Raw genomic sequence first — 25,100 nt, forward strand, 5'->3', positions numbered from 1 at the left:
AGTGAAGATGCTGTGAGCGGGTCTTTATGAGAGTGCTCATCTGGCCTGTGAGCCAAAAAGAAAACATGTAGAATGAACAAAACAAAACAAAAACAAAAATCCAAACCAAACCAAACCAAACCACGTAGAACATGGAGTTCACGGTTCTCTGTCTAGAAGGTAAGGTACTCTTGGAAAGACTGACCAGCAGTGCCAGTGCTCCCACACAGCGTCTAAATACGGGGTCCTGGAAATGGGGAATGTGACATTCTTGATTTATTTGGCTCATGAAGTGCCAGGAGGGTTGAGCGAGGCACTGATCTTGTGTCCAGCATTATGTCATTAGGAGTTATTCTGTTGTTGTTTCTTTAGCAGAACAATAGTAGGTTTCCCCTTGAAGGTCATAACCAATCTAGTCTCAGGCTCGTGGCCTCGTGAATAGTGTCAGGTATGGGTTGCATTTATGGAGAGACCCTTAACACTAATTACGTGTGGTTGGCTACTTTCATAAAGCAGTTGTGCCACTATCCCACCAGTATATCTCGCAGGCTGGTCACTGTTGAAGGTTGCAGAGTTTGTAGCTGGGTGATGTGGATGGTTACTTTTCTCCTCTGGTAACATAAAAAAAGCACTTTCTAGCACCATAAATGCTAGTAATTAGGCTTCTAGTTGGGTACCAGGCTTTTTTTCCCCTCGAGGTTTGATGACATAAATACCTATGCTTTTACTCAAAAGAGCCTGTTGGTATTTCACAGACCTTAGAAAATCATCTTATTTTTCATAACAATAAAGTACAACGTCAAGCAAATGAAAACAGCAGCACGAACACCAAGAAAACCGTGTGGGGCTATCACGTTTTACATTCTCTTATGGAAACGTCAACGATCTACTTGATATTACACAATTGGCATCTTCCAGACACTTGGAAACAGCCAAATGTCTACACCAACAAAATATTCCAGCTTGGTTCTTGGGTCCATTTCATTGGAAAACTTTTTTTCAGCCCTTTACTCTGATATAATGTCTTTGTTGCAGAATGTTGGATCCTGTTTTTGTATCCATCCTGTTACCTTTTATCTTTTTATTGGGGAATCGAATCTACTGATGTTGAGAGATATTAATGATCAATGATGGTTAATTCCTGTTATTTTGATGCTGTTGTTGGTAAAGCGTATGTGTATGCTGTGTGCGTGCCTCCCTTCACTTGGTTTCATTGGTGTGCCTGTTAGCTCCTGCTGCAGGGCATGGTTGGTGCGCCCTCTGCTCTGCCTAGGGGTGGGGCTTCCTCTCTTCCAGAGAGGCCACTCACTATATAATACAGACATTTTGGTTCCTCCTGGCCCTTTCTCCCTTCCAGATCTCTCCCCTTCCTTTCTGCCTCATCTACCTCTCCTGTGTTCTCCTCTCTCTCTCTCTCTCTCTCTCTCTCTCTCTCTCTCTCTCTCTCTCTCTCCCTCTCTCTATTCAGACCTCCTTCTCTCCCTCTTTCTTTTCCCTCTGCTCCCAATAAACCTGCATTTATATAATATGACTCTGTCTCTGCCATTATCTTATTCTGTTCTAATGAATTGGGGAGATATGGGAGTTGGCGGGAGAGATAGGCACATGCTGGGAAGGGGGAGAAAAGGGGAAAAGGAAGGACAGGAAGTGTTAAGAGAGAAGGAGGAACCAAATTGTCTGCATTATATAGCGAAGGGTCTCAAGGAGAGTAAAAGCCTTACCCTGAGGTAGAGGGCAGGGTATGCCAGCCATGCCCTGCAGCAGGACCTAACAGTGGGGTTATTTATTTCCTGTGTTTTCTTGAGTGCAGTTAGCCTCTATGGTTTGGATTTTTTATTTTTTAGGGCTGGATTTATGTAGAGATCTTATTTAAACTTGTTTTTGTCATTGGGATAGCTTGTTTTCTCCATCTTGTTGTGCTGGGTATAGTAGTTGGGTTGAAATCTGTGGTCTCTTTGTGTCTGTAAGACATCTGCCCAGGCCATTTTATCTTTTAGAGTCTCTATTGAGAAGTCAGGTATAATTCTGATAGGTCTGCCTTTATATGTGACTTGGCCTTCTTCTCTTGCAGGTTTAATATTCTTTCTTTCCTTTGCACATTTAGTATTTTGATTACTATGTGGTGGGCTTATTTTCTTTTAAGGTCCAATCTATTTGGTATTCCGTAAGCTTCTTGTGTATTTATAGGCATCTCTTTCTTTAGGTTGTGGAAGTTTCCTTGTATGATTTTGTTGAAAAAATTTTCTGGGCCTTGAAGCTTGGAGTCTTTCTTTCTTCTATTCCTATTATTCTTAGGTTTTGTCTTTTCATAGTGTCCCAGATTTCTTGGATGTTTTGTGTCAGGAAATTTTTAGATTTAACATTTTATTTGACTGAAATATTGATCTCTTTGATTGTATTTTCTAACCCTGAATCGTCTCCTTCATCTCTTATGTTTTGTTGGTAATGATGGTGTCTCTAGAGCCTGTTCACTTCGTTAGCTTTTACATCCCCAGGATTGTCTCAATTTGTGTTTTCTTTATTGATTCTATTCCCATTTTCAGGTCTTTGACAGTTTTATTCATTTCCTTCACTTGTTTGGTTGTATTTTCCTATATTTCATTAAGGGATTTATTCATTTCTGAATTTTCTTTTATTTCTTTAAAATATTTACTCATATCCTCCTTTAAGGCCGCTGTCATCTTTATAAGGTTGGATTTTAAGGTCATCTTCTTTGGTTTTAGCTGTGTCAGGGTGTCCAAGCTTTTTGTAGTATGGTAACTGGGTTCTGGTGATACCATATTGCCCTGGATCCTGTTGATTGTATTCTTAAACTGGTCTTTAGTCATCTGACTGTCTCTGGTATTGTCTGAATTTCTTTCTTGATGCTGACAGGATTTCTCAAAGAGTCACACAGAGCCTTGGACCTGATATTGGGGCTTAGGAAGTAGCAGACTGCTCACTTCTGATGGCTGGCTGTTCCAGGAGTCTACAGACCTGGATCATCCTGGGGTCAGCAGGCCTTCTCCAGAGGGAAGGTTATAGGGCTATGGTGCCTGTGTCCCCTGGAAAGCAGGAGAAAGTCTTGATAGTCTCTAATGTGGTTGTTCCTGGGGGCCCACAGGCCTGGGGGATCTTGGGGCTGGCTGGCCTCCTCCAAAAGGAAGGTTAAGGAGCTGGCTGGTTCTGGGGAGCTACAGGTCTGATCTTGGGAGCCAGCAGGCCTCCTACAGAGGGAAGTTTATGGAGCTCTGTGGCCTGTGTCCCCTGGCAGGCAGGAGAAAAACTGAGTGGACTCTTAGCTGGCTCTTCCTCGGGCCAGCAGGGAGGGAAGGTTATATTTGGCTTGTTGATCTTATTGAGTTCTCAAAGAAACAATTCCAAGTGGCATTTATTCTTTGTATTTTTTCTTTTCATTTCTACTTTATTGATTTTTGGCCCTCGGTTGGATTTTTTCTTGTCATCTACTCCTTTGGGTTTTATTTCTTCTTTTTCTAAGGTTTCCGGGTCTGCTAATAAGTTTCTAGTATAAAATATTTTTTTTTTAAAATATAGGCTTTTAGTGGTATTACCTTGCCTCTTAGAACTGCATTTATTATGTCCCACAAGCTTGGATACTATGTGTATTCATTTTCATTTAATTCTAGAAAATCTTTAATTTCAGTCTCACCCATTTTCAATTCAGTAGAGAGTTGTTAGATTCCATCAGTTTATGAACTTTCTGTTGATTTATTGTTGTTGATATCCATCTTTAATCCATGTGCAATGTATTATTTCAATTTTCTTGTATCTATTGTAGCTTGGTGTTAAAGTATGTAGCCAACTTTGGAGAAAGTTCTATGGGACACAGAGAAGAATGTACATTTTTTTTTGTTTGGGTGAAATATCATATAAATATATTTTAGATTCACTTGGTTTATAATATTTTTATATTTTAATATTTTTATAGTCAGCATTTCTCTGTTTAGCTTTTGTCTATTGGTGAGAGTGTCTACTGAAGACTACCACTTTGAGGAGGGTCAATGTATGTGAGAATCAATATGTAACTTAAACAGTAGTAGTGTTTCTTTTTACAAACTTGGGTGTCTTTGTGTTTGGGGCTTAGATGTTAAGAATTAAAATGACATCTTGGTAGAGTTTTCCTTTAACGAATATGTAATGTCCTTCCCTAGGTCTTTTATTAGTTTTGATTTGAAGTGTGTTTTGTTATACATTAAAATTGTTACACCAGCTTATTCCTTAGGTCCATTTGCTTGGAATATTTTTCCAGCCCTTTGCCCAGAGGTAAACTCCATGCTTGATGTTAAGATGTAATTTTTGGATGCAGCAAAATAGTGGATCAGGGCATTTTGCATGCTGTGTCTTGGGACAAGTAAGCTTATTAGGAGGTAGAACTTATATATAGTTTTCATGGGGCAAATGGAACAGGATCAGCAAAAACTATCATATCATAGAACAAAGTCATCAGTAAGCTAATTACCTGACTATCTCAAGTGGATCATATACCAAACACATAGAGGCCTTGGGATTGAGAACCAAATACCCTTTGTGTGGGAAGAGATGAATTCTCAGAATGAAACTACAGCTCTCTTAACATCCTGGCTCCAAACTATTACTGGCCTTGGGACCCATGCTCCTGGTTGTAAGCCTGGAGGACAATATGCACACAGCTCCTTGAATGTTTAGAGGTTGGTCTGGTGCCTGCACGGAGCCTTCACCACTAAGCGCTAGTCTCTTTGTAGAGAGAAGGCCCTCTGCAGAGAACTGACTAGAAAGCAACCTAGCCACAAAACCCGTGACCTGCAATCTGTCCTGCCTGCAAGGTGCACTGGGGCAATGGTGGCAGAGAAGGAGTTGTGGGAGTGACCAAGCAGTGTCTGGTTTAACTGGAGGTCCACACCACAAGAGGGAGCCCATGTGCTACACTGCCTGATGCTCAGTCACCGGAGACAGGATCAGGAACCAAACACTATAGTTCCCACCCCAGAAATCAATGAAATGATTCCTAATGATATTCTGCTGCACTCATAAATCAGGGCTTTGTCCAGTCATCACCAGAGAGGCTTCCTCCAGCAGCAGAGGGGAGTGGGTGCAGAGACCCACAGCGAGGCAAATGTGGAGAGGAGGAGTCTAAATTAGAGGTCTCCATTAAGTCCCTCTCCTTGGAGAGTGTGGGACCCTGCAGAAGAGAGAAAAGAAAGACTGTAGGAATCAGTGGGGAAGGAGGACACCAGGAGGACATAGCCCACCAGTCAATTAAGTGGGGATCACATAGGTTCACAGAGACTGAAGTGTCAAGCACAGGGCCTGCATGTTTCCCCACCTGGTCCTCTGCATATATTTTATAGGTTTTAGTTTTGTGGGTTTTGTGTGTGTGTGTGTGTGTGGGGGGGGCTCATACAAGTGAGATTGGAGGTATCTCTGACTCTTTTGCTTGCTCTTTGAATCCTTTTCTTCATATTAGGTTGCCTTGTCCAGCCTTGATATGAGGGCTTTTGTCTTATTGTATTTTGCTGTGTTCTGTTTAGATGTTTTCTTCTGGAGGCCTGCTTTTTTCTGAAGAGGACATGGAGTAGAGTGAATATTGGGGAAAGGAAAGGAAGTTAGGAGAAGTGGAGGGAGGGGAAAACTGTGGCAAGGATGCATTATGTGAGAGAAGAATCTATTTTTATTAAAAAATAAAAAAAAGGGATGAAATTCTTGCCAAACAACGAGGAAACAAGTGGTCTTTCAATGGAATATTTAAAATATTCTGGCAGAAGGAGACTATATTACAGCTGTCATTTTCCTTTGTTAGTTCATATTCAGAGTCTCTAGCTCTGTCCCCATACCTCACCCTGAGAGTAAAATGTTAACTGTAACATTAGACACTACCCAGCTGTACACTCCTGATTTTGGGGTTTCTTTTGTTGATCCTTACCTTACTATCCTAGCTCTAAGGTGGTCTTACTGCTGAGAGTTTCCTCTGCGATGGCCAGTCACCTTGTGTTACATGTTACTTGAGGCTCTGATTTTGACTATAGGGCTTGAAGTCTGGTGAGAGCTATGTGTGTGAGGTAAGGCTCTAGCACTCCTGAACTGAGTGAGTGCTTGGTCTAGAGTGCACCTTCAACTTAGCTTGCCCTTGTAAGGCTAGGTGTTGTAAAAGGACATATGGACACTATGCTGGTGAGGAAGGTGAGGTGATCTCAGCTTGGTGAGCGGATTTACATACAGAATTCATGAAGATGAAATTCCAGAGGCTGGGAAGGGATACTGTGCTGAGGTTACAGTTCTCTGACCTCATATTAACCTGTCTAATTTGGTACACACCATAAAAGATCTGTGGTTGCAGGTCTCCGGCTTTAGGCAAAAAAAGAAAAAGTCCAACTTTGTGATGAGAGAAATCCAAGGTTGTGGTGAGAGACTGAGAATGGGCTGGGCTTAGGATAAGAGGCCTCTGACCTCACACACAGATCTGGTTTGAGTTCAGACAGGCTTAGGTTGTAATGAACTGCTGGGGTGTTGCAGAATTCTATTTTCCTAGCTGTTTCTTTCATTGCTGTGCTGGGCACAACTGCTTCAAATAGCTTGAATAGTATTAATTACTAAATGACAACTGGATTCTTGATGTTTCCAAGTTTGAGTTTGGAACTCCATAGGCCAAGATTTTGTTAGCAAGACTCTGTCACCTCAGTTTACAGTGGGTGCACAAGATTCTACTCAGTCATGATCTCGTAAATGTTACAAGTATTTTCAAGCAGAAATGTTCCATTCCTCATTTTTAGGACTCAGATGCTGAACTGATGGAAGGAACTCTGGTACTGTCAGTTAATTTTCTTTGATCTGACAAAGTTTACTGTGTACAGTCTGTTTTGTTGTTGACCTATGGGCTAGGAATACTGTCTTCTTTTTTTTAAATTTTATTTTACTAATTTATTCATATTACATCTCAATGGTTATCCCCTCCCTTGTATCCTCCCATTCCTCCCTCCCTCCCATTTTCCCCTAATTCCCCTCCCCTATGACTGTGACTGAGGGGGACCTCCTCCCACTGTATATGCTCATAGGGTATCAAGTCTCTTCTTGGTAGCCTGCTATCCTTCCTCTGAGTGACACCAGGTCTCCCCATTCAGGGGACATGGTCCAATATGAGGCACCAGAGTACGTGTGAAAGTCAGACCCCACTCTCCACTCAACTGTGGATAATGTCCTGTCCATTGGCTAGATCTGGGTAGGGATTTGAAGTTTACTGCCTTATTTGCTCAACCATGTTCATAGCAGCCTTATTCATAATATCCAGAACATGGAAACAGCGTAAGTGTCCCTCAGTAGAAGAATGGATAAAGAAACTATGGTACATTTACACTGTGGAATACTACTCAGCTATTAAAATCAAGGAATTCCCGAAATTTGTGGACAAATGGATTGAACTAGAAATGATCATAATGAGTGAGTTAACCCAGAAGCAGAAAGAATCAAATGGTATATACTCACTTATATCTGCATACTAGCCCAAGGGGTATGTCCCACGAAAGCCTTCACTTACCAGGAAACTGGAACAGAAGGGAGGACATTTTATTGGGACTCTAGATGAGAGAAGCATAGGAGAATGGCAAAGTTGAAGGATCCAGAGGATCTTAAAAACCTACAAGAAGAAAATTATGATAGGCAGATTTGGGCCCAGGGGTCCTGCTCAAACTATGGCACCAGCCGAGGAACGCTGTCTTCTTAACGCCATCAGTAGGCCACTTCCCTGGAGCGTGCAGGTTCTACTTTTTCCTATCCATCAATTTCTTGAATGACTATTATTATCTCCCACTCTTTTCCACTGACTTCAAAGTGAATCATAATTAGTCAAAAGAGACACATACAAGTAAGAGAGATGGTACCGGAGAAAAAGAATGCTACATTTATTTCAGTATGTGAGGAAACATTTAGTGTCTTTCTTCCAGGTTGCTGACTGTGGCTCCATTGCCTGTGAGTTGCACAGGGCTAGGAATCAGCCAGAAGTGGTGAGTCTCATCAGCATCATGACAGTTGTCACCATCCACATCATTGTGCACATTTAGGAGCTTCAGGCGGATGCCATGACGAAGGTCCTCATGTTAATATTCATCATAAAATGGAAAATTGGGGTGTCCAACAGCACTAAAATATAAAAGAAAGACAGTAGAGAGAATTTTTTGTACTGCGTGGAAGCTCCACCTGTCAATAAAAAAGCCGATGATGTATTAGGTGAGGCAGGAAATAAGAGGTGGGAGTTCCACTAGAGAGATGACCTCTGGGATAGAGTCAGAGAGGGAGATTTGCCCTGGACTCTGAGGAAGATGGACACATGAATTGAGGAGAGGTAACTGGCTATGCCTATACATAGAATAGAAACACTGGTAAAAATAAGTTATGAGCTAGTTAGGGAACAAGCCAAAGCTAATGACCTAGGCATTATTCATAGATAATAAAGTCGCAGACTCATTATTTTGGGAACTTGGCTGTTGGGCAAAAGGATGAGATTAAAAAATATACCCAATGTGGGCTCATTGAATCTGGTTCAAACATATAAAACATGTAATTATTGCTGTTATTATAATTTGTAATTATTTCTTAGTGTATCTGGCACTAGAATGAATTTGAATTGCTTTGTTTTCTAGGTCCAGAATTTGCCTTTCTTACTTTCATGAACATAGCTTCATAAAGATATTTTAAAATACAGTAACTGAGTTATTTAAATTTTATTCCCTGGACTAGAACAGAAAACAAAGAAACAAGTTTTCATAAATATACATCTTCCCATCAATCAAACAAAGCAAAGAAAATGCCAGAATCTTCTCAAACTCCAATCACCCCAGGAAAATAGGTGTTGACTATGTGTCCCTGACTATGGAGTACAGGGACAACTCCAGGTATTTGCCAAGACAAGTGTCTGACTTTTTGCTTCTAATTTCTATTCTTCTAAGTACACACTAATTATTTCATTATTCTGAATCTCATACAATATCTTGTTTAAATAGAGATATAATGTCTTTTAAAAGTCTTCAATGTCAATAGAACCTCCCGTATATGTGCAGATATATTTATATTAGCACAATATAATAATAAAGAAATAATAATTACTAGTTACTTGATTTCTCTCTATCTTTGTATTATATTTATACTTTACTCACCATTTGCTCTATACTAATACATTTTAGCAATAAATTTACCATTATTTTAGCCCAGACAATTATGGATTATCCAATGCCCTTTTAAGCATTACTGCACTGAATTCTGCTACAAATAATATTTCACTCAAACAAAATCATAACAGAGTTCCTTCTTCCATGCAGGCAATACCTTTAGATAAGGTACTCCAGGCATCTATTGACTACAGAATGAGAGAGAGTTATTATCTTCCAGGGATGAGTCCCTTGATTGCTTATCCAATACAAATGGCTCACTCAGACTTGGAGTCATATACACATAAACAATCCCAAACAGACTTATTAGATTATACTTATGTATATATTCACACACATATGTAACAATAATAAAGAAAAAGAAGCCATCAAATTGAGAGGAAGTGTGAGGGGGCATGGGAGTGGTTGGAGGGAGGGGACATGAGAGGGCCTGAAAAGAGGAAAGGGGAGAAATAATACAATTATATTTTAATTAAAGAAAATTTTAAATAATGCTTGTGAATGTCTTTCTTGCTCTCATTTGTAACATAAAGTCAGGATCATGTTCTACAGTAGAGAATTAAAGAAGAAAAACAGTTTGATAATTATAAACTCTCCTTGGTGACTGAACTGCTTAAATACACTTTGCTTGCTTCTGAATCCCTCAGCAAAACTTCCTTTAGTCTCTTTGTGGAGATTCAAACCGAAAAACCAGTGGTGGGCTTCTGAAGAAACTTGCACCAATTGAGGCGATGGACTTAAACTTAGGCAAACTGATGTGACATGCTTGTCAACTAACCTTCTAGCATTTATTGACGTTACTTACATGTCTGCGGGAAAATACCGGAAATTTCTGTTCAGGCCATCTAGGACTTCCATGTCCTCTGAAGGCAACTGGAATTCAAGTACCTATTACACAAGGAGAAAAGGGTTTCATAAGTTTACCCTGTAATCTTGCCAATTTTAAAACCTAACTTAACTAGATTGGTACAGATGCAATATTTAAAGTATCTGATACCTTTGTAAAAGTAATGAAACGGATCAGACAAAATACACAGGTCATCAGAGACTATCAGGTAGAATAAAAAAATCATTTTTTTTTTCTTTTGTGCACTATTTGGACTAATACTTTGAGAATTTCACTCAAAGTATTTTGAGTCTATTTACCCTCCAGTTCCTCTCCTCTCCATTTGTTCACTCTCTCATTCCTTCTCATCCAAATGTGAGATTACTTTTTCCTTTTTGTCCTTCATTCTGCCCGTTTTGTACTGCACACTCCCTTTTGGTAGTGGGACAGTCCTAGTACGTGGTCAGCAATCAGTTGTTACATTATTAAAAGGAAGTGACTCTCCTCTCAGGAGCCACCAACTATACCCATATCTCCTCAGTTACTGGTGCCACTGCAAGCACACCTACCCCTTCTTACTAAAATTTTGTCCAGCTGGAGCTTGTAAATGTCTTTTGGGTGCTATAGCAATCACTATGAGTTCGAATGCACATCTGCCTTCTTGTGTCTGAAAAATAGTTTCCTTCATGTTATTAGCCTTCCTCTTCTACAAAGATACCTGATCCCTAGGGTATGCTATATTGAAACTGCACTATGTGGGGAGTCTTAAATGTACCTGTTGAAGAAAAGAAGATGGCGTCACTCAATGACTACATTGCCATGTACTTAAAAGTTCTGAGGAAGTTGGCATGGTGACACATACCTTTGATCCCAGCACTCAGGGAGGCAGAGGCAGGCAGATCTACTTGAGTTCAAGGGTTAGCCTGGCCTACAAAGGGAGTCCTGGACAATCAAGGCTACACAGAGAAACCCTGTTTTGAAAAAAAGTTCTGAAGAATCAAGAACAATAGCTATAAACATATAAGTTAATCTATGAATTTTCCTGTATATAGTTATATTTCAACAATGTTCCTTCAAATAAACTTTAGGCCAGGAGTTGTCCAAACACAAATTATATTTTAGGTCAAAAGAACTGGCTTGAAAAACACCTCATCCTCCAAACATGTGACATTTTAAACCTCAAAATGACTTTCAAGGAAAAAAGTCACATGCAGAAAGCACGAAGACCGTCAGTCAATTAAACTGACAAAGCATTGACTGACATTCATTCAAAATGAATTAGCACATGAGCACTAAAGGATTAAAAATTTAGAGGAATGCAAAGGATAATCACAATAATTTAAGGAATAATATTATCCCATGGAGATCCTATTTCAGAAGATAAAGATGCCATTTGTGCAAGTCTGACTTTGTGATGAAATGTAAATCTCTCTGTTTTCTTTCAGATGAGAGTGATGGAGAGGGGAAAGAATGCAAAAAATATATTGTATTAAAAGTTTACATAAAAAATAATTAATTTTTAAAAATAAGAAGGAATATGTTATTAAAACTACAGGAAGTTTTAAATTTAGAATAAAGTACAGAGCTCAATGCAATGAGTGTTGTAGTGAAATATATAGTAAAAAACTTTTATTTCTAGCTTTAAGTGAAATTTATAGTAAAGACTTTGTGTCTGGCTTTGAGTGAAATGTTTTAGCAAAGCCTATGCTCTCTGTGTGGGTTGTCAATTTTTTTTTCTAAGCCTTCATTTCCTGAAGAAATAGATGGCCTGGGTCATATATTGATTGTAGAGAAAGGAGCTCATCAAGATGCTAAGATTTCATTTCCCAAAGGAGTAGAGGGCTCAGCTTTCTTCGATTAAAAAAAAAAAAAATCCAAAACCAGCACCCAGCTAGCTCACTTCAGTTATTCCATTCAAACATTATACAAGGTTAATTGTGCAATTGGCTGGGAAAGATTCCGACTACCAAAGTTATCTTGCCCTTGCTGCCCATGAGCAAGGACAACCTACACATATGTCAGTTTCTTTTGATTATGGCTAGCCTGGAGGGAGTATCTTAGGACCAAAGTATGTGCAGCTGCAAGCTTCGTCTTAGCAACAAGTGCAGATTCTCCAGAGAGACAATATTTCTTCAAGGTTCAGTCTCAAAAAATTTTTCTCAGCCTCTACTGATTGACCTAAACATAGCAAAAGCTTTGCTGAAACATTTCACTTAGGACCAGACACAAAGGCTTTACTCTACATTTCCCCTGGAGAACATCTTGAACCCAGATCCATGACGCGTGCAAATAGTCTAATACTTATTGATATTTCTGGGAATGACCACAGAAGTAAGCATTAAATTTTACAATATGTTAACAATTCTTGTAAATCACAACACTTGAAACCGCACATGTACAGGGAATGCTTGAAACTGTACATGCACAGGGAATGCTAGAAACAATTATTTGGGGAAAATTACAGAGATTTTTCAAAGAAATCCATGGCTAAGGAAGAATATTCATCGTCCTAGATACCCGTAGCTCTTCACATCACCTGAATGTTCTCTCTCATCTCATTCTCTTCATAGCTGTGAGCCAGGGCAGTTACCCCACGCTGAACCTGGTAGCGAAGGGCAATCTGAGCTGGACTTCGATTGTGCTTTTTGGCCATGGCACAAAGAACAGAATCATTCAAAAGAAATGGGGAATTCTGGTCCACCCTAGAAGGAAAAGCAGAAATACTGAACTCCATCAGTTGAGTGTTTGGCTTCTTAGGGGTCTTCCAAACGTATCAAGGTATCACTGCAGACAAAAGAGCATTACAAAGTTTCCGTAGACCAGAAGCATCAGTACTCTGAGGAGACTTTCTAAGATGCAAATTCCCTTGTCTGCCTGAATCAGTTCAGAATGAAGTCCTATAAATGAAGGACTGTAGAAATAAAAATTGTTGTGTTTATATGATACCAATGAACCAAATCAATGACCAGCATGGCACAATAACCCTAAGGGTGCAGTTGTACCATACATACCCTGGCTGTAACCTAACTCTCTAGATTTAAGAACAATTTAACAAGAGGGAGACTTTGCCCAGTATTGGAAACCTAGCCAATGACTTGGTGCTAGTGAAGTCGTGGATATTGGAGAAGAACTTATAATCAGAACTTCAGTAAAACAGCATCATCTCTAACAGCAATCTAAACATTTGTCCTTACACCCACAGATAAGTGCAGTCTTAGCTCCTCGTCAAGGCAAACATTCTTGGCAACAAAGACCACTATAGAAAACCACAACCAAAATCAAGAATCATGGAGCCCAGTCCCTATAGATACATCTTCAAGATACTCCTGAGCCTAAATCATAGGGAACAGTTCAGAAGAGAGGGGCAGAGGATTGTAGGAGCCAAAGGACCAGCCAACTTGTGAAATTATGTCACCTAGTAATATCAGAAACTACATCCAAAGAGTCCTAATCAACATGACTTCCCTAACATGAGCCAAACAAGAGTAACACTGATGAGCATACCAAACTAGAAGAACAGCTCATGAGGGCCCCACCATACAGAAAGAATTACAGCTAACTGAGGAAGTCTGGAACAGGGGAGGTGGCCTTCTGCAGGGAAGAGCATACTATTTGGTTGTCCAGTGTCAAAGAGTCAACTCTGAAAACATATAGGTAGCATTATATAAACTAAATAGGTTATATTTATAGACACATATGCATGACATAGCAATTAATGGAAAAAGAGGCCAAGAATCTGAAGTAAAGCGTGGAGGGGGCATATGTGAGGTTTGGGGGAAATAAAACAGAAAATGTTGTCATTAGAATATAATTTAAAAAATAAGTTATGCTTATTACCAGATTTTAGGACGCTGAGACCCTAAGGCCCCATAGGCAACCAGAATGATGTCTCTTGACTTGCAGAAGTCCAGCAGCTTGCTCTGGTTCAGATAAGGATGGCATTCTACCTACAGATAGGCAATATGGAAATATATTGTCATTCAGTTCCATTTAATAAAACAGTTTTTACTGTGTCTGTGTGTATGTGTCTGTGTGTATGTGTGTGTGTATGTGTGTGTGTGTGTACTGGTGTCATTTAAGGGTTGAAGAAGGTGTTATAGCCATCAAAGCTTTAGAAGAGCAGCAAGTACTCTCAAATGGTTTGCCATCTTTCTAGCCCCCAAAGCTTCAACATTAATATGAAAATACATATCAAAAATAAATAAACCTTAAAAAGAAAAAAAATTGTATACAAATATGTGTACTTTGAAATTAAAGAATGTAACACATTTTATGTCTTCTATAAGGTGATTTCATAACAGTGATCTGTTGTATATAGCTTATTGTATTAAGATAGAAAGGGGGAGATGAAGGAGAGATAAACCTGTTTTTTTTTTTAATTTATTCTTGTTACATCTCAATGGTTATCCCATCCCTTGTATCCTCCCATTCTTCCCTCCCTCCCATTTTCCCCTTATTCCCATCCCCTATGACTGTTCCTGAGGGGGATTACCTCCTCCTGTATATAAACCTGTTTTTGTTAGGACCCCAAGTGTGGGATTGGAAAGGTCTTGTGAGAGAACAGGTGATGTTAATCCACTAGAAGACAAACCACCTCGTGTGGGGAGCTTGATTGTTGCCAGCTGAAAAGATCCTTGAACAGACTCTGGGGGGGAGATATATAAGGGAGCCAGAAACAAGAGGTGGGGCCTTTGGAGACTTGGGATAGTTTTGGCTGTTCACCCCTCCACTTTGATATGCTCCTAGAGAGAACCGCTCAAGGGAAGGCTTTGGGGCTCGGAGCTCCTGCTGAGGTTCTGGGTTCTGGTTACTCCAGGTTCCAGCATAAGAAATCCTGCTGATTATGCCAAGAGAATCGTTCCTTGGAACTGATATCCTTATAGTTTTGTTATTCTGTAATTCTCTTCTCCTGTTGTTTTGGTTAGTCGGGTTATAAGGGATATTAATAAGTTCGTAATAAATATAGTTGTTAAGAAAATTGAGCCTACCAAGAAGAGACTTGATACCCTATGAGCATATCCAAGGAGAGGAGGTCTCCCTCAGTCATAGTCATAGGGGAGGAGAGTAGGGGGGAAATGGGAGGGAGGGAAGAATGGGAGGATACAAGGGATGGGATAACCATTGAGATGTAACAAGAATAAATTAATAAAAAAAGCAAATTGAGTCTACAGTGATCCTTCTCGCTAATTGAAATTTATTGAGAAATAAGTTAGGACAGAAGACAAATGTGCTTAAATGGTTGACTTGATTGAGGAAGACACAAAAGACATGATGACTAAGACGTGGTTACGAACAAGGTCAGCTGATGGTCTGTGAGTGGACTTGATCTACCATTGAAATCCTGTAAGAAGATAACTTACCTATCTAACCTGGAGACTTTTTATAGCCTCCAGTAAGGAGCTATGCTATTGGGCCTGGGGTCATATTCATATCCACGGATTCTTACATTCATTGGGCACAAATATTGCCCTATCACCTTTTCTAAGATACCATAAAGAAGAGATAAAATTGAGAAACTGTGATGCTCTCCAAAACAAAGACAGCTGCTATGAGAATCTTGTACTCTGTGAATCTAGGATGAACGTGATGTTGGAAGGAATGGGTACCTGCTGTATTACAGAAAGAAGAACATGAGGAACTTTGAGGCTCACCTGGTTGCACACAGGCTTGTACTTGAGCCCCGGCTTGTTCAGGATCATCTCCAGCTGCCTGCGGTTAAAGTTGGACACCCCGATGGACTTAGCCAGTCCTGCATCCTTACACTTCTCCATGGCCTAGAGAAGGAGGATTTATATAGGGTCAATGTATACATTCATTAAAGTGTGTGGGAACATTTTGTACCACACTGACAGGAACTGGAGTCATTTGGGATGACGAGCTCTCAACTGAGGAAATGCCTCCCCAAGATTTGCATGTAGGCAAGTGTGTAGGGCGTTTATTAACTAGTGATTGATGTGGGAGGACTCAGCCCACTATGGGTGGTGCTACCCCCTCTTCCTTGGCCTCTGCTTCAGTTACTGCGGTCTAGGTTCTTGCCCTGTTTGAGGTTTCCTGACTTTACTCAGTGATGGACTCTGATGTGGAACCATAAGCGGAAATAAACCTTTCTCTCTTCAAGTTGCTTTTGGCCATGGTGCTTTATCACAGCAGTAGAAACCCTCACAGAGACATTCAGTTCATACAAATGAAAAATGGAATTGTTAAAGAACTGTCTAGAAATGGCAATGTATATCCCACAAAAGGCTAAACACAAAGTACTACAAAGTATTTTAAAAACTAAACTCAAAGAAATCAATCTAATTTAAAAATGTGTTATGGGACTGAAGAGGCAGTTAAGAACTAGTGCTGTTAACTAAGCCAAGAATCTGCAGCTGGCTAGGTGATAGGTTCTCAGGGAGTGCCTACTACCATTTTGCTAAATGGATATACTGGTAAACCACCCACTAAATATTTATCTTTCTATAGCCCAAACCTTGCCAGAAAGCTTTATGCAGGAGACAGCAATTAATACAAGTTCACAATTGGTCAAAGTGCAGAACATAAGAGACTGTGGATTGCTCAGCCCTAATCAGAAATCTGTATCAACGGTTCTTCCCTACGGCTCAGGGATCAGCATAAAGTAGGGGTAGGAAGATAAAAAAGTCTCACATGGAGTGGAGGACTGCTGTGACATAGATTGTTTTTATGTTAAGGTTTTATACACATGAACTCACAGCAGGTTAAAGCCATCCAAAATTCCAACATAGGTCAGATGGGTCTCATAGACTCCCACCTCTAGCTGAGGAAGTGTTGTCGATTGCTGCCTGCTAGAGGAGGGAGAGTCAGTTTTCGTCATGTTCAGCTTCTGATAGCAAGCCCATCTTACAGGGCATCACTGCTGTACACGCAAGCAGTCCTTAGTGGACTGACTCAGTGGGTTCAAAGAAGAGCACATGCATCAGAATGAGAGTGTTGGTGAACAGGAGTTGGAGGGGAGGATGAATGAACAGATATGATTAAAACACACTCAAGTATGATAATACTTCAAAGAGCTCTCCCTCTCAATTATGTTCCAGTCTTCACTTCTGTTTCTCTCTATTTAGTCACATGTTCTGTCCCACGGCTTCAGGGAAACACCTGTGACCACAGGATGCTCTCTGGACTCATGGGTGCATACTTCATTCTCAGAAGTGAAACTTGGAACTCTGGGTTTCTCTGAGGCCTCCCCTGTATTTACTCACCTCCCATGTAGCACAGAGATCTACTGTGTCAAATAGTAGTTTTCCATTTTCATCTTTTGGATACATTGTGTCTGACGGCTGTAATAAAAGCAGTTGTTATAGAAATCTCAGCAAATACATGCATTCCCCTCCCACTGCAATGGCCTTAGGAATCTATTGGAAATGAGAAAGTAAGCATCCATGAAATAAATGAAGTGCAACACCATTTATCATTTAAATAGACAAAGTTAGTTAGGTTATGTGATGCAAATGACATACCTTAATTGACACTGGGTAATGGATAAGATACAGATCAACATAGTCTAGGTGAAAGTTGTTCAGGGATCTTTCTAAGCCAATTTCAACCAGTTCTGGCCGATGGAATGTACACCAAAGCTGTAAGGTTAAAGAATGAAAGTTATCATAAAAATAATCAGAATTGAGAAATTTCATAATGAGAACAAAATAATAACCCCAGAGTATGTTGTTTATTTCAGTTGGGCTATTTGATTTGATCTATCTATGTGAACTTCAGAATATTACTGGTCACTAATAGCCAATCCAATTGTGGGAAAGACACCACTAAAGGGAGAAAATTTATCAACTCACAATGTTCAGATCTATAAATCATATATATATATGTATATATATATGTTACAAAGATAAGTTTCCATCCCCTTAATTTTGTGGAAATATGTTAGCATTTGTTTATTAACATAAACCATCATAATGGTGCTATGGATGGTTAATAATCATTGAATACAAATTTTCATGAATTGGATGGATGTCATTTAACATTCCATGAGCTCTTATATTTTCAGTAGGAAATAAAATATTAATATTTTAATTGTTCAGGATATTCTACAACACCCAAAGGTATAAGGAAAACTCAAAATTGGCCAAAATTATTTCTGAATTCACAGGTTAGACTGAATCATGCTGCATTATCCAGGGATAAGAGAAGTGAAGGAATTGAAAGCCATATATTTGTGGAGAGTAAGAATCCTATGTTTCGTGTGAAAGTTGACCTGGTGGCACTCAGAGGAAGGATAGCAGGTTACCAAGAAGAGACTTGATACCCTATAAGCATATACAGGGGGAGAAAATCCCCCCCCTGGAACAGTCATAGGGGAGGAGAATAAGGGGAAAATGGGAGGGAGGGAAGAATGGGAGGATACAAGGGATGGGATAACCATTGAGATGTAACAAGAATAAATTAATAAAAAATTAAAAAAAAAAAGAATCCTATGTTTCTCCATGATTTAAACTGAGCCTTAAATGTGGATAAATGTTATGCTAATAAGCAAATTTTACCAGGCAATAAAGGAACTATGTAATTTTAGATTTTTTATATTATATTTCACTAATTCATACACTAGCCTTCTACATGCACAATACCTTTGTAGTGAGAAATATGTCTTCTCTCTTCACAACACCGTCTGCAATCTTGCTTCGAATAGCCTGTCCTGTCTCCTTTTCATTTTGGTACACATAAGCAGAATCAATATGGCGGAACCCGGTATCTATTGCTATTTTAGTAGACTCAAAAGTCTTACTCTTTGGAATCTAGAGGAGGAAACAAGGGGATGTTTGGACACAGATGACCCAAGAGGTGTAATTTTGAACATCATCTTCAAGCCTTTTATTTAAATGACAAGGGATTAGTTTTTAGAACTGGAGTTCACACTTTTCTTTCCATAAGGCTTTACAGAGCTTCCAATTAGCAACACTGAAATACATAGGCAGAAGCAGTCATTTTCTCAGTACTTGTTGTGGGGTATTTACCACAGAACCCTGCTCAGACACAGGTTTAAGCCAATGGAAGTATTAGTCAGCCAGTGACTACATCGGATGTTCAGGATTCCAGTGTAGCACTGAACCTTCTTCAGGGTGACCTTTTAAGCACAAAAACCCTATCCTGAGTTGATGTCACTCAGTTAACAAGAACAGTTAGCCAGAAGCAGAACTACAGAAGCCAAAAAGCAAGGCTAGTTCATTTAGAGACTTCAATAACTATGAACTTTGATGGATTAGCCCTTTGTTTTAGTTTTGACAGGTAGTGCTGTGTATAGTCTTACAGCCTGAATAGCACTTCCATCAAGGAGTCAGTTGTAATAAAGTCTGGGGTCCTGTCACATTCCTCATTGGTTCTAGAGAGTGAATCAAATCATGAAATCATCCTGTTTTAGTTTAAGATGTATCTGTCTTTTTCTAGTTCATGTCTGAGAATGGTTGGACTATGAACCTGTCTTCATTTTCATAGTGTACACAAGATTCAGGATAATGTAGAGGGGCAAGGAGTGGCAGGCCCTAGGGACTCAATGAAACAATTCTACCCACCCTGAAATGGTGTCTTTAAAAACTAGCAAGTGCTTTTATCCTCCACAAGAAGGCTGGGTCTTGAAAAAGTCAGCCTTTTCAGTTTGCTGTGGTGTTAGTCTCCCACTTGGATCCATTCCTGGGTAAGAGCTCTCTGTTTTAGATTCATTTGAGCACAAACTTGCCATCTTGCTGAGATCTCCCGTGTCATGTTGTCCAGTCTAGGTTAATATACCTTGGTTGGAGCAACTCAGAAAGTTTTGTAGACCCCAGATGAGCAGCTGGTGAAAGTTAGTCACTCAAGAGTCCTGCCAATTGTTTCTAGGAGAATGAGCTTTACCTCTGGTGTCCTCCATCAGCCTGTGCATTTGAGCTGTCCTTCTCTTTCTGTCTTTTTCTTTCTTTCTTTTGACATGGAGTCTCAGGCAGTACAAGGTCATGGTATGTCATCAGAATATCAACATGTTCCTTTGGTCTTAAGACTGTTTTTTTCAGCTCCCAGGTCAGAAGCCCAGCAGTGGAGGACAGCAATTTGTGAGGGAAGGTAAATAGCCTCTAATAGGGTCCAGATTTTTTAATTTCATTTTTTTCCAGACACAAGAATTCCTCTTTCTCTATAGATCATACTGTAAATATAGCTGGTAGTAAAAGCATACTGACTGATGCTCTGTGCATATGGTGGTAGACTTTCCTTTTCCCCATCTGAGAGTCTGAGTTTGGGGTACATGGCTTGTGTAAAGTAATGACTGTAGCTCTCATGTACTTGGTTTCATCTTTTATCTGTTGATAGTCATGGATGAGCACCTGAATCTTCAGGCAAGACTGTAACTGAATAGATGGTGGTGATTTTCTTAAACTAGACTTGAGGGTTGGTCAGGAATAGGGCTTGGTACTGGGTCACACAGTCATTAGATGGCCAATGTCCTGGTTTTCCTCAGAGGAGGGCAGCAACTGTTTCACGGGGTGATGTAAGCATAAGATTTTGATGCTCAGTTAACTTTTTGCTTTCGTTTATTAAATTAGCAGGTACCACTACAGCTATTAGACAAATGGGTCATCCAGTGGCTATAGTGTCCCATCATTTGGACAGGTATGTCATAGGGCATTTCTATGTCTCCAAAGTTGGGATTAAAACCCTTTTGTCTTTTGTTTGGTCCCATTCCAGATTAGGGATTATTACCATGCCCCTTGTGCTGGTGTGTAGAGGTCTTGCTATTTCCACAAACTCTGGTATTCAGAGGCAGCAATATTCACCTGCACCTAGGAACTCTCAAATCTGTTACTTAGTCTTTGGAGTTAGGATCTGAAGAATGGCAGTAATCCTAATCTAAATGTGCTTGGTTTTCCTCCCTTCAGTTAGTAGTGAAGTTATGTTTCATTCTACAAAGTTGGGTTTTCTTAGGCAACAGTTTGTATCCAAAGGTTTGGAAACTCCTACAGTAGTCCCTCAGTGGCCCTTGTATGACCTATTTCCCTAGGAGACCTCTGATAGAGGGAAAGAACAATGTATTTAGTATCTTTAAATCCTGGGGCAACCTGGTCTAGTTATGTTGCCTGCTGTAATCTTTCACTGGGTCTGTTTATATGACAGCAAAGATGGGGTGACTTGCCTCTGACAATGAGAGGTGGAAGAAAGCATCTTTCAGGCCCAAGACAGTGCATACCTATTTCTTTGGAAGGATCAGGTTCATGAGAATCAGAGGTTCCAGGTTTCTTCCTAGGCATGAAAGGTGTATTCTAGGGTGGTAGGCAGGACACTAAGGTGTCTGTCTGTCTCTTTAAGCAAGGAAGTATGGACTGTAATTTTCCCTTTGGTTTCCTGGGTCATTGGGCATCATTTAATCTGGAGGTAGCTGAACTGGTTAGGTGAGTAATTATAGAAGCTTGGAGGTGGGCCAGTCTCAGGGTGTTGATTCCTTCTGACAGAGTGTGAGATACCAAAATTTTGCTTGGTGTGTCTGAGTCTAATTGCATCTCATCATCAGAGAAGGTGACAGCAGCCTTTGGTTTACGCAAATGGTCTTGTCCTAATCAGTTCTGTGTTGTTAAACACTCTTTGAGCTGCCTCCAACAACTGGGGCTACTTCTTGGGTTTTTAATTTTTAAAATAACTTTTGTAACTTTTTTTTTTAAATACCAGGGGCTAACTATAACAAAGGAAATATTTTTCAGTACCTGTCTTTGGTCCTTTAAAAAGGACCTGGAAATTGTTTACACTCTCCTTGGTCAGTGTTGGACAAAAGGGAATATCTGTTCTGTCCATACTGTGTTGTCTTGCAGTAACCCTCTTGCCCAGTCCAAGAGGCACTTTGCTGCTGTTGTGTTTGTATTGTTCTGATTACTTGCTTTAATTACTTTTTTCTGACAATGGTAGGTTTTACAGATTGTTGGTTAAAAAGGACACGTAAGTCATTAAGTTCGAGAAAGGAGTGGAGCTTTCTCTCTTCCTTCAGGCTCAGGCCAGCAAACCTTTTCACCTTTCCTGAAGCTGCTTGGAGCAGGAATGGAGCAGAGCAGAGGGAGTGCTCAACTGGGGGAACTATGTCCCCCTTGCTGTGAGCACTCCTCTTAGATGACAGGGGCCCTGGATGAGAGGCCTAGCCTCTTTTCCTCTCTATATGGGGGACAACTGGGACCATGAACAGGAGTCAAACAACACAACAAGCAAGTATCCCTGGACGCTGAATCAGCAACCTCATCTTACCTCTTGTGTGTCCAAACAGAAAGCACGTTAACCAAATTTACCTCTGGAGGTTACAGACCAGGTGACTTCCTAACTGGCTTCCTTGGGGATGTAGATATCCGACCTCCTGGAACTTTAGGCAATGGTTAATCAAAGGGATCCCTGGGGATGTGGATGGAACCGTTTAGGTTCTGCACCCCCAACAGTCTCTTGACCACCGCACTCTTCTCTCTCCAAGTGGTTCTGAGACCACCAATGTCTTGAGATCTGGTCACTAGAATCTCTATAAACAGTGCAAGGCAGCAACCAGGGAAGACTGCTTGGTGTCGGCCCATAGAAAGCCGATGTTAGGTGACTAGAGGCTACTCTGTGTGTTCAGGATCCCAGTGTAGCACAGAGTGTTATTTAGGGTGAGCTTTTAAGCACAAAGTCCATATCCTGGGTTAACATGCTTCAGTTAACATTAATAGTTAGCTAGAAGCAGAGCTACTGAAGAAAAAAAAAAAGTACATTTAGAGACTTTCCCATAACTATAGACTTTGACATGTTAGACCTTTGTTTTAGTTTTGGCAGGTGTTTCTGTCTACACGATGTTGATTTACAGCGTGAATGGCACTTCTTTCGCGGAGTCAGCTGTGCTGAAGTCTGGGGACCTACTATAGTGCCTGTTACTTTCTTTCATTGCTTATGCATGTGGAACAATAAATAGATGCCAATATTTGTCTTGGTCTCTTTTTATTAATAATAAGCATTTGGCAACCAGGAATCTCTTTACATACAGGAATCTGTATGCAATTGTAATCACCCCTTATTTAATGCTCTGACATCCCCCCTGGGGTCTCTGTTCCCTCCCTCTCTCCCTCCCTCTCTCCCTCCCTCCCTCCTCCCCTTTCTCCTCCCTCCTTCTCTCTCTCTCTCTCTCTCTCTCTCTCTCTCTCTCTCTCTCTCTCTCTCTCTCTCTCTCTCTCTCTTACAATGTAACTACTCCTGGGTCCTGGGGATAGAATTCTGGGAAAAAGGCTTAACTTTTATCTGCTGAACCATCTTGCCCACTCATGTGTTATTGACATAGTAATATTAAAAAAGAATATGAGCTGAGTTGAAATCTTCCTGAAAGGAAGTGTGGGAGTAATGCAGTACAGGTTTCCATGAGAATTCTTCCAAGGAGTTTTTATGAGAATTTTTCAAAGGAAGGGGCAGAACTTTCATTCTACCAGCCTTGAAATAAGAATGTGTCTACATTTCATGAGAAATGTGTCTACAAGAAAATCTCTTAAGTTAGATCCTAAAGTTTCTCTAAGCACTGATTACCTTCACCCCTGTGCTAGCACACAAAACATTCTGCTTGTCCAAAGGAAACCAGATACCCATATTCACTGCTAGCAGAGACAGTCAAGACATAGTTAATATTCCTAATACTTGTGAAATGGAAAACAACAACTAGATGTCAATAAGAGTGAGATTGGTAAAAGGACTTGAACTTAAAGCTACTGTGGTTTAAATCTTTGGAACACAGACCTTTACTCTGTGTCACAAAATAAATTACTGGTAGGAAATTTTATAATCTACAAATGTGCATTTAGAAATGCTAAATTACGTTCATCCTATGAGGGATTCTCTTTACTTAAAGCACAAGTTCTTTCTTTCCAGAGATCAGTCTAAGGTAGAGTTTTATATTATTGTCTATTTACATTTGGATAATGGCTTGAATGTTTATTTCTTAAGGGTAAAGCAAACAATGAAATAGATTAATTCTCATACAGTTTAATAATTTTAGAAACTCACTTTTAATAAAATTACAATGAAAGAATGGTGATTTCCATGTTCCTCTTCCAACACCAGCCTTTCTTTCTTAGCTGTGTGCAATCCATCCAGGCGAAGCTTTAATGGAATGCTTTGTTCTGCCTTGCCCTTCACACACACTACGATGGTTACTACAGAACAGCCGTGTTCTTCTGTCGTCTTCACAATTACACAAGAGGTCTGAGTATGAACGCTAAATTCAGTTAACTTGTTCTGTGGCACACAGCTGAGTGGGATAAGGAAGACCTTAGACCACTGGTCTGGGCTACTAAGTTATTCACTTTGTATACTTCATGTTGGACTATCATCTTCATCAGCACAAGAGCCCAGAGTTCACAGAAGCCTTCCCTAAGCCTTATGTTTTACAGTCATGTAAATTTCTCACAGTTGTCTGTATTACATGGGAAGTTCTACTTATATCAATTTCAACATTTATTATTAGTTGCTGGAGACTTCCCTGCAGAACAACTCCTCTACCAATTACTCTACGCTTTTCATTTCCAGTAAATTTCTTTCTTTCTTTTTTTTTTTAAAGATTTGTTTATTTATTATGTATATAGTGCACATCAGATCACATTATAGATGGTTGTGGGCCACCATGTACTTGCTGGGAATTGAACTCAGGACCTCTGGAAGAGCAGCCAGTGCTCTTAACCACAGAGCCATTTCTCCAGCCCTCCAGTAACTTTCAACACACCCATTTTCTAGTGTTTTTCCCTACTGTGATCAAGGAAGAAAGATGCCCTGAACTGTAGAAATAAACAGATAAACAACACTCAAGTCAAGGAGGCTATGAGGCAGTTTTGTCGAGTCATGACTCTCATCTTTAGAAGGAAGCTGAGAAATGAACTAAAACATAGAAAACGCAGTACCCAGAACAATCAATCACCAACGGCATAACAAGACCCTGTTACAGTAAGCTCTAGCTATTTTAATTCTTAACATGGAATAGCCCCAGCTAGCAGAATCTGAGAACCAGAGATGAAAGGAAAAAAAAAAGAGTTCAGCTCCCACATACCATACATCAGTTTTCTTTTGACACCCTCCACCCCTAAGCCTGCATCTTTCGTTACCTCTGGATTTTGGGCAGTGCCGTAGCCCAGCACAGGCATGACGTGGCCATCATTGAGTCTCACGCAGTGCTGTTGGGAACTCAT

General features: G+C 40.1%; 2 protein-coding genes across 2 annotated transcripts in view; one reads left to right on the forward strand and one right to left on the reverse strand.

Annotated features, from left to right (window-relative positions):
• Positions 1-25,100, forward strand: part of LOC127194016 (3-alpha-hydroxysteroid dehydrogenase) — a 1,235,587-nt gene that overhangs the window by 1,141,346 nt on the left and 69,141 nt on the right. The gene's annotated exons all lie outside the window — the stretch shown is intronic.
• LOC127194034 (aldo-keto reductase family 1 member C1-like) lies at positions 12,233-25,100 on the reverse strand. The gene is made up of 7 exons (XM_051151444.1): positions 25,017-25,100; positions 18,537-18,704; positions 17,418-17,534; positions 17,160-17,237; positions 15,591-15,713; positions 13,777-13,886; positions 12,233-12,641 (listed from the first exon to the last, which is right to left on the reverse strand). Exons 1-7 carry the CDS (start codon positions 25,098-25,100, stop codon positions 12,467-12,469), a joined length of 855 nt encoding a protein of 284 aa, XP_051007401.1. The 3' UTR covers positions 12,233-12,466.

The sequence above is a fragment of the Acomys russatus genome, chromosome 9 (assembly GCF_903995435.1).
Source record: "Acomys russatus chromosome 9, mAcoRus1.1, whole genome shotgun sequence".
Classification (NCBI taxonomy): Eukaryota; Metazoa; Chordata; class Mammalia; order Rodentia; family Muridae; genus Acomys; species Acomys russatus.